The 13978-nt window shown below is 58.9% G+C and overlaps 1 protein-coding gene across 1 annotated transcript in view; it reads left to right on the forward strand.

Moving 5' to 3' along the window:
• The window catches only part of ZNF853 (zinc finger protein 853), a 73619-nt gene that overhangs the window by 26071 nt on the left and 33570 nt on the right, over positions 1–13978 (forward strand). Inside the window, exons 6-7 of the mRNA XM_029947089.1 lie at positions 5718–5731; positions 13741–13971. Of these exons, the coding sequence (XP_029802949.1) occupies positions 5718–5731; positions 13741–13971 (245 nt within the window). The remainder of the gene's footprint in view (positions 1–5717; positions 5732–13740; positions 13972–13978) is intronic.

Genomic DNA, 13978 nt, shown 5'->3' on the forward strand with positions numbered 1-13978 from the left:
CCCGCCCCGCGCGATGGGGGCGGGCTCCGACCCTTGGAGTGGGGAGAGGCGGGCGGTGCTGAGCAGGCGGGGCCGGGGCGGACACGCGAGGACTCCTCGGGAGGTGCCCGCCGCCGCTAGGCCCGCGGGGCAGGGGTTGGGCTGAGGCCGCCCCCGGGGACACACCCATCCAGGAGGGGCTGTCACCGCCAGGGCCTCTGCGGGAGACCCAAGCCCGATAAGTCCCCTGGAGGGATATAAGTGGCCCGGGCAGGCGCCCCAAGAGCTTGCTTAGTGACCTTGGGGGTCTCGTCTGGGTCCTCCCTCACTGCAAATGGAGGCTCTGGTGGGCTGCTATGCCGTCGTCTGCTGCTGGTCGTCTGGTAGGGGAACTCATCCCTGGGGTTGGACAAGGTCTAGGCTGTACCGTGTGGCCGCAGGTGTGGGAGACGGGCCGGCCTTTTATAGAGGACTAGTGGGCAGGGAGAAGGGGAGGTGTGCAGAAGGATCAGGCCCCTAGCTGCACCTGTGCGGGAGACCATGGTACTTGGTTTGGTTCAGCAAGTGCTGGCAGGCCTGGGGAGCTGATCAGCATAGTGAAGGGCTGGCCTGGGGGACCTGGGGGCATAGCCCCACGGATACACCTGCACCAGGAGCAAATCCTGGAGAGTAGGTGAGGCCAAGCCATGGACCCATGGTGAGGATCCTGGTAATCAAGGAAGGAAGGCTTCTTGAAGGAGGCAAGAACCTGGAAGATCTTCGATAACAGGAGTGTGGTCAGTCAGGTCACCTAGAGGGAAGGAACAGGCCTAGGTAAATATGTAGCCACATGTTTCTTCTTCTCTATGTAAGCTTCTTGGATTCGGGACTTTTGTGGAGAGTTCTAAGTTTCCAGACTTTGCTGCTGTTTTCTGTTCTCATGGAGGGTGTCTTATTCTCAGTTCTGAGTGTCTGCAGTGCCATGTCGTAGGGTGCAGGGCCCAGGAGAAGTAAGGGTCTGGGATGCCCTGGGGGTTTATGTTGATGAGGCCGTTTACTGATCCTCCGTGGCTTCCGACCTGGATTGGATGCCAGGAAGCTGGCAGAGTGAGTTTCAGTGGGCCAAGGGCTGCGAAGGAAAGAGAGAAGAGTGTGTGGATCTGGGGGAGTGTGCCCAGCACCGAGATGCCTGGCGGGGCAGAAGGAACCTTGTGTCTGAGTGACAGAAGTCTGTTTCCCAGATGATTCTGTTCTGGATTCTGTGTTGGGGTCTGTGGGGTGTCTGTCAGTGCTAGGCTGTGGTTTCATCTACAGAATGACTGCTGACCTCTCCCTTCTTTGGTCACCAGCAGGTGCATTTTGAAGGAAAAGGGACTTCAGGTCACAGCCTCTTTGAAGGCAGAGGCTCCGTAGTGCTTCTGGGGTGGGTTCCATTTTGAAGAACCCTGAAGAGCGGTCATATGTTCTGGAATGTGGCAGTGGAGCCAGAATACTGAGGGTTTTGGTTTTTTTTGTTTTTGTTTCTCGTGAGCTCTGTGCCTCATGGAGGGCTTGAACTCACAACCCCGAGATCAAGAGTTGCAGGCTCTACTGACTGAGCCAACCAGGTGCCCCCTGAGGTCTTAAAATCTCATGTTATCATGTTGATTACAGAGTTTAGAGTCATTTCCTTAATAAATGTTTGAGTGCTCACTCTGTGCCTGGCATGGGGTGGGGGTGAGGTTGGGGGTAGGGGGAGGTTCAGAGATGAGAAGGAACTTTGCCTTCCTGCAGCGGACTATGTGCTTGGGGAGACAGGCACTATGCAGGCAGTTCTGTAAATATATAAGAATGAGGTGCTGTGAGGGCAGAGTTCAGAGATCTGTGTGAAACAAGGGGCCCAGGAGGCTACTTCCAGAGGATCAACGAAGAAGAGGGAAAGCAAGTTCTGGGGAAAGGGAATGACATGTACAAAGGTCCGGAGGTGGGACCAGCATGGCACCACTTTATGCCAAAGAAAGCCTTGGGGGTTTTCTTCTTCTGTGAGTGGGTCCTCAGATATGGCAGACTGACCTGTGGGAGTCTGCTCTGGACGGTGGCAAGGCAAGAGACAGCTCTGCTGGGCTTTGTGTGATGTCTGGGTTCAGCCTGGATTTGTAGCCCAAGGCCTGGGTGAGTAAAGCCCTCCTCTGGGCCTCGGGTGGGTGGTGATTGGGAAACCTTTGCGGAGCACTCTCAGTGCCCTGAGTTCCTGCAGGTGGCTGGCATTACCCATGGCACATGTGTTTGTACACCTGGCTACCTTCACATGCCCGAAGAGCCATGGAGGCCCAGGAGATTGGCTTTCAGGAGTGGCTGGAGGCTGGGATGGCCCATAGAGGCCTGGCTCTTCAACTTGTGGCCTTGGGTTCAGTGTCTGTGAATACTCAGTCTAGTCGGTTAGAGGGGGGCGTGAGGGGCAGGACAGAGGTGGCCTCTGAGTGCCCACGCATCCCAGCCCCTAGACCTGGGCCTTGGTTGCTGGAAGGCTTGCACAGGTGCGCCAAGGCACCTAGCTCTGGCAGCGTGGATGTGAATCCACAGCAGCAGCTCGGGGCGGAGCAGAGAACTGTGTGCTGCCATATTAATAGAAAAGCGATGAGTTGGGGAATAAGAGCTAATCACTGAGCAGTTTTCCCCGCGGGTACCGGTGTTCTGAGCTGTTCTGGTGACCCTGCCTCTGTCCCGTGGGAGGGGCTCTGTGGCAGATGCTGTCCACTGCTGGCGCCCGAGGAGCTGGACGGGGCTCCCCTGCCCCACGTGGCCTGACCGTGTGGAAGCCTTCTGGTGGTCCTGCCCGCATCCAGGATGCTGGGGTCACTGTGTTTGTAGGGGGCTCGGATCACTTCGGAAGCAGCCCCCTTTAGGTCTGAGATGCTGATGGTGCTGAGGTTGTGTGATGGGTTCCTCCTTAAGTTTTCACTTAAAAAGGAGCCCCAGAAACTGACTTGTCAAAATTGTGACTGTGTCCTACCTTTGGGTTTCCAGGGAGGCTGCACACCTGGCAGGGAGGCAGGGCCCCCTGAGCCTGTCCCCTCCCATCCTCCAAGTCCACAGTCCTCGGGTCTGGGCCCAGCAGCTGGCTCTGTCTCTCCTGAGCACCTGGGCTGAGCCAGCTGTGATGCTGGCAAGAGTAGCAGCCTGGAAGCCACTGGGCCTTTGACAGTTGTCTCCTGGGATTCTCTGATCCTTAAACTTGAAGGGATGTCACAGGGTATTTTGATTGTCTTTGCTGGTCCAGTGATGAAGCAAATTTCCATGATGTGCTGCACTTTTCCGAATGCCCCACACGGAGTGAGGGGCCAGGGAGACGCACAGGGTAGCGCGTACCCAGGACCTCCTGTGTGGTGCCTCTGGCAAGCAGGAGCCTGACCTGCCGGCCTTCCGGACAGTGACGAGTGAGCCCGCCACTCAGTCTTACCTTTCACCCCTGCCCAGCCCTCTCCCACACCCCTGCTGACACAGTGTGGGTCCCCTGGATGTCGGCAGGCTGCTCCTCACAGGCCATACTCGCCCCTTGCAGCCAAGTGTGGGCCACCCTCAGCCATGTTGCCTGGACTCTCTGCTTCCCGTGGGCCCCGAGGATAAAGACCTGGGCTGAATCCCTGACTTATTCCAAGAAAACACAGCAGTTCGTACCCTCCGCGTAATTGCTGACCAGGAAGAGCTGAGGCTGCATAATGGGGTCACAGAGAGGGGCTCTGTAGTTAGTTTTTCTGGGTACAGAACATCCCAGTTGTGCCACGTGAGACCATTGGAAGAGCCTCGGTCCTTCCTCAGCGCCGGGGCCGTTACCGTCCAGTGGAGGAGATAAAACGTGCCCCCCTGAGGGCGGTGGGGTGGGGGGGGCTCATCACCACTGCCTGTCTGTGTTTCAGGGCGACCCGAGGCTCTGCTCCAGAGAAGATGGCAGCCGTTCGGACGACCCTGGACTCACCTGCTGCGCAGCTGGCGAAGGTGGAGGATGGGCTGGAATGCGGTCCTGCTCAGGAGGAAGAAGAGGAAGAAAAGGGGGAAGAGGTGGAGATAGAAGAGGAGGAGGAGGAGATCGTAGTGGAGGACGGGGAGGACCAGGAGGTGGTGGAGGAGGAAGTGGAGGAGGGGGGGCAGGCAGGGCATGTGGAGCAGGAGGAGGTGGAGGAGGACGAGGACGTGGAAGAGGTGGTGGCAGAGGAGCAGAGTCTCACGTTGGGGACCCAGGATCGCCTTAGCTGCGGTGGTGATGCCAAGTCCCCAGTTCTTCAGGCAAAGGGTAAGAAAAAGGCGCTGGCGTTTGGGGGGGAGATGAGGGAGCTGGGGGGGACAGGTAGGGAGAGCTCTGCAGCCCCACAGGGAGGGGCTGGCACGTTAGGACCCAGGGATTGAAACGGAGGAGCCGGGAGGCTCCTGACCCTGCTTGATGTGTGGGCAAGGGTGGCCGTGAGGCCTGTCAGTGAGGGCGGGCCCCTAAGAGATCCTCCCCTCAGCTTTGCAGGCCACCCGGGTTCGAGCCACACCTAGGGATGAGGACCTGAAAGAGGAGGAGGACAACGAGGAGGAAGAGGAGGACGAGGAGGAGGAGGAGGAGGACAATAATGACGATTCTCTGACAGCTGGGTCTCAGGTGAGCTGCTTTCTCGTTGGGAGCTCAGTTAACCAGGCAGGGTTTCCGGAGGGGGTAGCTTGGCACCTGCCATCCTGGAGAGCCCTGTTGGCAAGGCGGGGGCGCTGTGGTCGCCGGGCCCGAGCTCAGCCTGTGAGCAGGGACAGGGCAGCAGGAAGCAGCAGGCGGTCTCTAGCCCCAAGTTCATGGGATACGGTTCCACTTACCTGGGCCTGAGACGCCCCCCGGCCGTTGGGGTATTTCTGAGGACCTATGGCCCCTCGCCTGGGGTGCTGCTCACCTGGCCAGGTTTCTGTTTCCTGCCGAGCCCCATCACATTAGTCGATGCCACCCATGCATGGGCCCTCGCGTTGCTGATGTGACTGTTGGCTTAGGCTGCTCAGTGACGTGGGAGGAGAGGACACAGCCTATTAGCATGGCCGTGGACTTGAGCTTTGTTGTCTCCTGAGCTCAGTGCGAGTCTCGGCTCCGCCCCATACAAGCTGAGTGTTCGCCCTCTCTGAGCCTGGGTTCGTCTCCAAATCAAACTGGGGTCCTTGCCTTCCAGGGGTGCTGCCAGGCTCTGAAGCCCTCAGTGCTGTCTGGCCTTTGCAGGCCTGTCGGTAATGGGCCATCGCGCCGTGTCCCCACAAGCTCTGTGTTGCAGGTCCATGGACAGGTCTCCCCAAAGTAATTTTCTGTTGCTTTCTTTCTCGGGGCTCTTCTGCATGGCTCCTAGGGCAGCTCAGGGCAGTGGCCAGGGCTCTTTGTTTTCCAGGGGCTGGTGACCTTTGAAGATGTGGCTGTGTACTTCTCGCTGGAGGAGTGGGAGAGGCTGGACACAGACGAGCGGGACCTTTACAAGGATGTCATGCAGGAGAACTATGGGATACTGGTGTCCTTGGGTAAGTGGGGGGCCTTCTGTCCCCAAGAGGCATTCTTATGTGATGGCTGCCAGCAGCTCAGCTGTTGGAGACGGTGGCTTCTGAAACCCCAGGGTCTAGGAGAAGGGTGTCCTGTGGACCGCTCTGGCTTCTGGGTGGGGCTGTGTTCTGGGGTCTCGGCTGTGGCCCAGGGGTGCCGTGAGCCAGGTGGCGGCGTTCTGGGAGCCTCCGGTCCAGCTGTGGTCTCTGTTCTGTATACTCCCAGAGGCTTCCAGGGGCAAGGAGTCGGGTCATAGAGGAGAGGGGTGGGCATGCCGCTGGGGAAGGTTTTGGGGAGGCTCTGCAGGAGAACTGGGGGGTGTCAAGGCAGAGCTCTAGAGAAGTGAAGGTGGGCTTTCCCAGAGTGGAGGCCGGGAGGTGGGAGGGCTGGTTCTGGGAAGGATGGAGAAGGGGAGAGAGAGCAAGGAGTGGCTGGGATGTTGGGACAGCGCTGTGTGGTGCAAGGGCAGGCCTGCCCAGAGCGGCCCCACAGCTGCTGGCTGTCCTTCTCCTGGCTAGGATACCCGATCCCCAAGCCGGATCTGATCTTCCGGCTGGAACAAGGGGAGGAGCCCTGGGTCCCAGATAGCCCCCGTCCCGAGGAAGGAGACATTGTCACTGGCGTCTACACAGGTGAGTATGAGATGGATTCTCCTGTGTTTTCTGCCTCCGTGGCTCCTCAGAGCTTTGCCGGACTCTGGCCTTCACCTTAGCCCTCTGCTGCAGCCTTGGTGCTGGTGGTGTGGTGTGGAGGGGGCGCGCTGAGACAGAGAGCCCGCCAGGTGCCAGCCTCTGCCTTTGTGGGTTGGCTTCTCTTGATTGTGGCCCTTGGTCGTCCAAGGCTGGGGAGTCCTTGCGGAACTTCGAGCTTCCTCTTAGGAGCCTTTCACAACATCCCTGTTCCTGCCTTGGAATCTCTCTTCCGTGTTTGGGGTTTTTTGGTAAGTGAGGGCCAGTTGTTAAGTCTTTGGCTCAGAGGGACAGGAGGTGCAGTCCTGACTGTGCCAGGTTCCCAGACTGGAGATGGCCCTTTACCTTCTGCACCCACTTGGCCATCTCTGAATGAAGGGTCTGGGGGGCTGCTGTGCACCTTCTTGAGAGGAGGTCTTGGAGGGATGTGTCTGGGAAGTGATCCGGGCAGTGAATTTCTCCGGGGGCCTGAGGAGGGGCTCTACTCTGTTCTTTAACCCTCTAAGCTTCACTTTACTCACATGGAGAATAAAGAGATTTGAACTGAATCTATAGCTTCCAGGCTGAGGACACAGGACTGTTCGTCTTCTGTGGGGGTGCTTCAAGAGGCAGGAGTGAGGCTCGGGGTTTCAGGGTTCCCTGGGGGCCCTCGCACGATGGGCGTGTCCAGCTCTGGGCTGGTCATCTTAGTGAGGGGCGCTGGATGACTTCTGCCAGTCACGTGCCTAATAGATTCCGAGTCGCTCACAGATGTGTTTACAAATAAAATACAGAAAAACGCAGTCAATGCTATGCCTGTGCGTGTACTCTTCATGGTATTTTCCCGTTTACTCTGTATCTTTGTGCAAGCCTGTGACCCAGCAGGGCAGAGACCAGCCTCCCTTGTGGATGAGGACACTGGCCTCTAACGTGGTGATTAAGGGCCCATGGCGGGCTCTGGCCCCAGCCCACTGTCCATGGTATTGCAGTGGCCTGCCTGCCCCAGCCGTCTGTGCACCCTGGGACCCTGCCCAGGACCCTGTTTGGGAACCATCCCTGGGCTGCGGACTGGGGAGGGCGCGAGCTGGCGAGACTATGGCAGCTGCTTCCAGGACGAGGCTTGGACACGCGTGGTGTTTCGCAGAGGGGTCTTAGTGGGGGCTAGGCCCCGTTTAACGGCACGCCTCAGCAAAGCCACCTGCAGGTAAAGGAGCCCAAGCCTTTCATCATGTTGTCTGGATGTGGCCCCGTTGTCCATGCTTCTTGGAGGGTCCTGGGGTGCAGCCTTCTGCGGGCTCCAGCCTGGGTGGGTTTGGCAGCTCCCTGAGGAGGCTGGCTAGCCGGGCCTCTGCCCCTCTGTGATCCCCAGTGGCCGGTCGTTGTGCCAGGGCCGGTGAGCCCGGAGTGCTCCCCTCTCCTGCCCCGCCTGTCTGGGGAGCCTGAGCTAGGGGCAGGACCAGGCATAGTCTTGGACGTGGCCCTGTGCCAGGGTTAGGGGGGCAGAATCCGGTAGCCAGGGCTGGGGTCAGCCTGGGTGGGCTGAATCCCCCTAAGGTCCTTCTCAGCTACAGCTGTTTGCTAGACGGCCTCCTTCCCTTTTCTCCATGTGCTCCTTCCTGAGCACCTGAGTCCACTGAGAGTAGAGGATCACTGCATCTGGGCGGGACCGATGCTGACTGTTTGGAGCCCAGCAGGATCTCCAGATTTCTAGATTGTAGTCTGGTGGGACACAAGTGTGTGTCTCTCCTGTGCTTCTTGAAAAATGGGGCCAAGAAGTCTGGCACATTCTCCACCTTCTCGCACTCCGGCGCTCCTTGACCTGTCCAGTGCTGACTTGACGCCTCCTGCTCTGGCATCACCCCGTGGCCACCACCTCCAGCTCACAGGTCGTCCCTCTCCTTGCCTCTTCTGAGCCCACCTCCTTTCCTGCGCCTTTCTTCTCACTCAGCTTAGAAAGCGTCTCTCCCTCCTTTGCAATTGCCCCTTGTGGTCGCCTGGCAGCCCGCTGCCCCTGGCGGCAACCCCCTTTCCTGCGGGCTTGTGCACTGCAGCAGGGACCACAGCTGGAGAACAGCATACCTGCAGGTGAGCGCAGCCCTGTGGCCGCCGCCGCCACCTCGGCCTGCTGGGCTGGCTTCCCTTCTCTGAGATACGGACCCTCTTGGCCTCAGGACCCCACATGCTTCTGGTCTCTCAGCTCCCTTCCTGGCTGCTTCTCCACCTGCCCTTGCTTGTTTATGAGACCAGGATGATCCTGCGTCCTCTTCTGTCCCCCCTGGGTGACTGGGCCCCGAGTGTCCGGTACCATTTCTATCTCTGCTGCCCATCCTCAGCTTCTTTCTCCAGTCCTGACCTTGTCTGCCAGACATCTCCATCCAGTTATCTGGTGGGCATCTCACAGTGAACAACCCCCCCACCCCCAGTGTGAAGTGGCCCCTCACGTCCCACCCCTCTTGCAGTGTCCTGGGCACCTGAGGGGGCCTGGCTGCCTGCCCGAGTGGTCCTCGTCTCTCTGCCTTCCTTGTGCTACCCCGTCCCATGCTGCTATGAGGCCATCAGGCATAGGTGTTCCTGAGCCACCATCTGCCTTAGTCTCCAGAAACTTCCCCGTGCACCTGGCACAGCATCTGGGCTCTCTGCTGTGGCCTTGAGGCCCGCCGCCCTGCCAGAGCCACCTCACATACCCGGAGCTCTTCAGGCCCAGCTCCACAGGCAGCCTTTCTCTTCAGGCTCTCGCCTGCCTCAGGGCCTTTGTACCTACTGTTTCCCCTGCCCAGAGGGCCCTTTGTATGGCTGGCTCAGCTCTTAGGTCCCTGCTTAATTGTGTGTTCTCTGACCACATAGACGTCAGGAGCACCCCCTCCCGAATTCCTCCAGGATGTTTCATGCATTTACAGCAAACAGTGCCATCTGAAATGGTCCTGGCTGGATGTTTGCTTCCTCGTTTCCTGCCTGCTGCCTCCGGCAGACTCTGTGAGGGCTGGCACTGTGTACTGTCCACCCCTGTGCTGTCTCCATGGTACCTGGTGGGCCTGGCACCTTGCGGGGCTGGCTGCTGGTCCCCCTCCTGGGCTGCTGCTCCTGCCCCTCACGTGAAAGTGAAAGACTAGGACAGCGTGCAGCGTTAAACATGCCTAAAGATGACACAGGAAAGGATAGAGATAACATTTAAAAGCAGTAAGAGGTACAACACCAAGGTGGGCAACTCCCACGTCGGTGAGCGCAGGCAGCTCAGTTTCTGGAGAGGAGGATCACAGAGCAGCTGTGAAGTGGAGGCGCAGGCCCGGCGCCAGCCCGCAGGTGGTGTCTACCTCACACAGCCCGTGAGCGCCTATCTGTCCTCTGGAGAACTGAGGTACGGGGGTGCCCATCCTCAGTGTGGGCCTTCCCTTTATCACACCCCCAACGGGACCTGGGATGTCACTAAATCCTTTTTGGTCTGAGCCAGGGAGAAGGCACTTGGGTCCTGTCTTGCCTTAGACCCTGGGGCTCAGTGTGGGAAGAAGGGGAAGGAGCCAGGAGATATTCCAAGTAAGATGGGCCCCGCCCAAGCTCCTGCTGATGACTGGTCCTTGGTATTATAGCTCACGGAACAAATGAGGAGACTGAGGCCAGCGATGGGGGCAGATCCCAGCACAGAACCTGGCGCTGTGGGAGCTGCCGCCTCCCCCACACTTGTGCATAGCCCTGATTACTGAATTCCTGCTCGGTGGGAAGGAAGGGCAGCTGACCAGCAGCCCTGGAGGAGGGAGCCACCGCAGCTTTGGGCACATCAGTCCTTGTCCTTTGGTAACTGTCCCCAGGCGAGGGGCTCTCCCCAAGCCCACCTTGAGACTCTGGGTCTGGAGGGAGAGTCAGGAGCAGGTGTTGACTTTACTCAAGGGCCGCAGCAGAGAGGTGTTTAGTCAGAGCAGACCCAGGGCTGACTCACCATGGGGCCGGGGAAGGCCTTTGGGTCCCTGGAGAGGGGCAGAGGCTGCTTGGGGGCCGGAATCCTAGAAAATGGTGGCACCGTTCTCTGGGCGTTGTGTGTCAGTCACGCTGAGCAGCTCACGGGTGCTGGTGCACCAGATGTGTGGCCCAGGGGTCCTCACCTTCCCCGAGGCCCTCCAATTAGTGCCTGAGTAGGGCACTCACTGGAAGTTCCTTGGGTGCTCTGCTGAGGTCAGCCCCTGGGGTTGTCATTGGGCCTCCGAGGGCTGGCTCCAGCCTAGCTAATCACCCAGGGTCACACCCCTTAGGAGCAAATGTCTCCAGGAGGTGAAACACCAGCTCCCACTCAGGGTCCTCCCCTCTACCCTCCCTCTGTGGGTTCTGGAAGAAACAGCCATGTTTGACCCCACAGGCCACTGTTGCAAAATGTCCCGTCACCCCCTTTGTCAGAGCACCCTCTCTGCCCTGGCTCTCACCTCAAAGTAGATGCGGTAAGTGCTCAGTGGATCCCAACAAACCCCCTGGGAACCCTGTCTCCATCACAGCCCAGAGTGACCCTTACATGGGACACCCCCACCCCAGCGCCCTGGCCCACGTTGGTGACAGGAGGACAAGGGAACAGAGCCAGACCTCGGGGCAGGCTGCTCTTCCTCTGGCTCCCTCTGGTGGCCCCGGGCCTTCCAGAGGTCCTGCCTTGGGGTGCAGCCAGCTCTGACCACCCAGGGACCTGTGTCTCCACGACCTGGCTGTGTGCTGAGTGTCTTCTGGTTCTCGGATGAGTTGTGGTGCCAGCTCCAGGGCTGGTCACTGGGTCCCTTGAGTCCTTCCTACAATCACTCTCTGTAGCGCCTTGTTTGGAGATGCTTGAGGTGGGGGCAGGGCAGGGCTCACCTCCCCTGGGGTGCATGGCAGAAACCTGCTGCTGCTCCTGGACCCCAAGGAAGAGGTGTGGTGAGTGAGTCACTAGGACCTGGCCCACCTCTTCCAGTTCTGAGCGGCTGAGGTCGCCTGTTGATGAGCCCTTGTCTGGCCTCAGTGATTTGGCTCCAACAAGCACTACCCCCAGGGCTAGGTCCTGGGGTGCACACTCACCCCACTAAGATATTGCACTTATTCCCCAGCTTGAACTCCCTCTGCCTTAGGGAGTCTCTCGTTCAAACTACTCAAGGCCCTCACCAAAGTCTTGAGGTAAAATTCCTTTTGAATTCCAACTGATCTTTCCTCTCACCTGCCTGACCCTCCTCCAAACAATCCAATCTGGATCTCTTAAGGGCTGGGCAGCCTGGCAGGGAGGAGCGAGCCCTGGTCAGTGCTGTCCGGGCCGCTGGCAGCTCCACAGCGCCCCCATGTGGCCCGCGGTGGCACCTGGAGGCAAACCTAGCTTTAGTTCAGGCAACTTTGGTCTCTTTCTTTAAAGCCTATTTTTACTACAACAGTATATTACTAACTAGAAAACTTAAAGGATTGCAATTATGAACAAGTAAAATAATCCATCTCTGCATTCCTTTACATGATGCGGGCTTTTTTTCACAGCTGAAATCATGCCTGTGTCTGGCTTTATTTCACTCTGTGCTGGACTGGGTCTGCCCACGTGACCATCTCACTCTACATGTAGAGGGAGACACAGAATTCCAAGCAGGCTCCAGGGTCTGAGCCGTCAGAAAAATACGGGACAAGGGCTGAGCTGGGGCAGGCAGCCCTCTGGGGCCCTGACCTTCCCTAGGGGGCAGGACTCAGCAATGGGACTTACCCAGCCAGGTGATGGCTGGCACTGGCCACCGTTTTGGTGGCGGACCCAGGTGGGGTAGAAGCGATTTGCACCCTCAGAGCCTGACCCTTCCAGATGCTGGGATTCTGAACTAGGGTACATACATCATGGTGTGCAGCCACTGTGGACACACTTGGGGAAAAGTGTACATGAGAAAGTAGGCACACAGGTACTTTGGAACACCTGGAGCCACCGTGGGTCAGGCTTCTCCCTTGTGTTCCTTGTGACTTAGTGCCTCCTCCATAGATGTTAGTTCCCTCCTGAATGTATCATAATGGCAGGTGTATCAGGACTCCATTATATAAACCAGAAAACCCTACAGGCCTGAGTCCATATTTGTGCTCTGCACTGAAGGGAGAGGTCAGGGTGCAGTTTGGTGGAGGAGGTACAGAACTGCAGGACCTTGTGGGGGGGTGTCCTTGGCCTTCTGTGATAAAGTATTTGCTGTTACTCAGTCTTAGCCAACTGGGGACTGTTTTCCAAATGCACAGCCACTCAGAAAAAGTCCAGCTTTGGGCACCTGGGTGGTTTAGTCAGTTAAGTGTCCGACTTTGGCTCAGGTCATGATCTCATGGTTTGTGGGTTTGAGCCCCACGAGGGGCTCTGTGCTGACGGCTCAGACCCTGGAGCCTGCTTGGAATTCTGTGTCTCCCTCTCTGCCCCTCCCCCAACTCATTCTCTATTTCTGCTTCAATAATAAACATAAAAAAAAGAAAAAGCCCAGCTTTGGGGAGGGGAGCATGGGCTATACCTGAACAGTTGCCAGTGGCTCTTAGGATGAGTGCAGAGAGCTGGGCCCAGTGGCCCCTCTAGGTCTCCTCCACTAAAAGTAGCTTTTCTGGTTCTGGTCTTGAGTGTGGGAGGGAGCCCCGTGGCTCCTGGCCAGCCTGAGGCTGGTGAAGAACTTAGAGCGGGAAGGGACGCCGGGCAAAGCTTAGGAGGGCAGGTCCTCAGCTGCAGGGGCCCGGGTCTGGGCTGGCACCGCGTTCTTGCTTGCCTTGGCCCAAGCAGGGGTGGGGGTGGAATTCTCTAGAACGCAAGGGCCTTTGGGGAAAACAGCTCGGGAATCTGTTTTCTGAGCACAGAACCCCTGTCATGTTCTCACAGGAACCTGCAGGCAACTTTGTCGAGCATCCCTGTTCCTCAGCAGGTGGCATTAATCAGTTGATGCCGTTTGAGAACAGCCCAAGAATTGAAGGAATCTCGACCTCCCTAAGAGGACACCCATGGGGGAGACGGTGGCTTTACTGAAATGGAGGTGCCCTGACCCAGACCGGGGATGGAGGCTCAGTGCGAGGGAAGCTTGGGGTCCCGCCCCAGCTGCGATTTCTCAGGGGGTGGAGCCTACAAGGAGCTGTCTCTCACCTCTTTCTTCTGGCCTTCTTTTGTCACCTTCAGGGGCCTGGTTCTGGACTGACGACATAGAGGATCACGAGGAGGAGGATGACGAGGACTTCCTGGCGGAGGTGGCTGAGGAGGAGAACGAGCCCCCGGGGCTCTGGTCAGCGGCCTACGGCGTGGGGGATGTGCCTGGGACCTGGGGCCCTGATGACTCGGATTCGGCGCAGACTTCAGAGGGGTGGGGTCCCGACCCCGGGGGCCTCGGGTTCCTGGCTGAGGGTCCCGAGGTGAAACCCTTCCTTCCGGGCCGGGAGCCTGGCGTGAACCTGCTGGCACCCTGGGCGTTCCCTGCCACCGTGGCCGCTCCGGCAGGGCGGCCTGAGACCACGTGCGACGTGTGCGGCAAAGTGTTCCCGCACCGGTCCCGGCTGGCCAAGCACCAGCGCTACCACGCGGCCGTCAAGCCCTTCGGCTGCGACGAGTGCGGCAAGGGCTTCGTGTACCGCTCGCACCTGGCCATCCACCAGCGCACGCACACGGGCGAGAAGCCCTTCCCGTGCCCGGACTGCGGCAAGCGCTTCGTCTACAAGTCGCACCTGGTCACGCACCGGCGCATCCACACGGGCGAGCGGCCCTACCGCTGCGCCTTCTGCGGGGCGGGCTTCGGGCGCCGCTCCTACCTGGTCACGCACCAGCGCACGCACACCGGCGAGCGGCCCTACCCGTGCCCGCACTGCGGCCGCAGCTTCAGCCAGAGCTCGGCGCTCGCCCGGCACCAGGCGGTGC

This window comes from Suricata suricatta, chromosome 8 (genome assembly GCF_006229205.1).
Source record: "Suricata suricatta isolate VVHF042 chromosome 8, meerkat_22Aug2017_6uvM2_HiC, whole genome shotgun sequence".
NCBI classification, from domain to species: Eukaryota; Metazoa; Chordata; class Mammalia; order Carnivora; family Herpestidae; genus Suricata; species Suricata suricatta.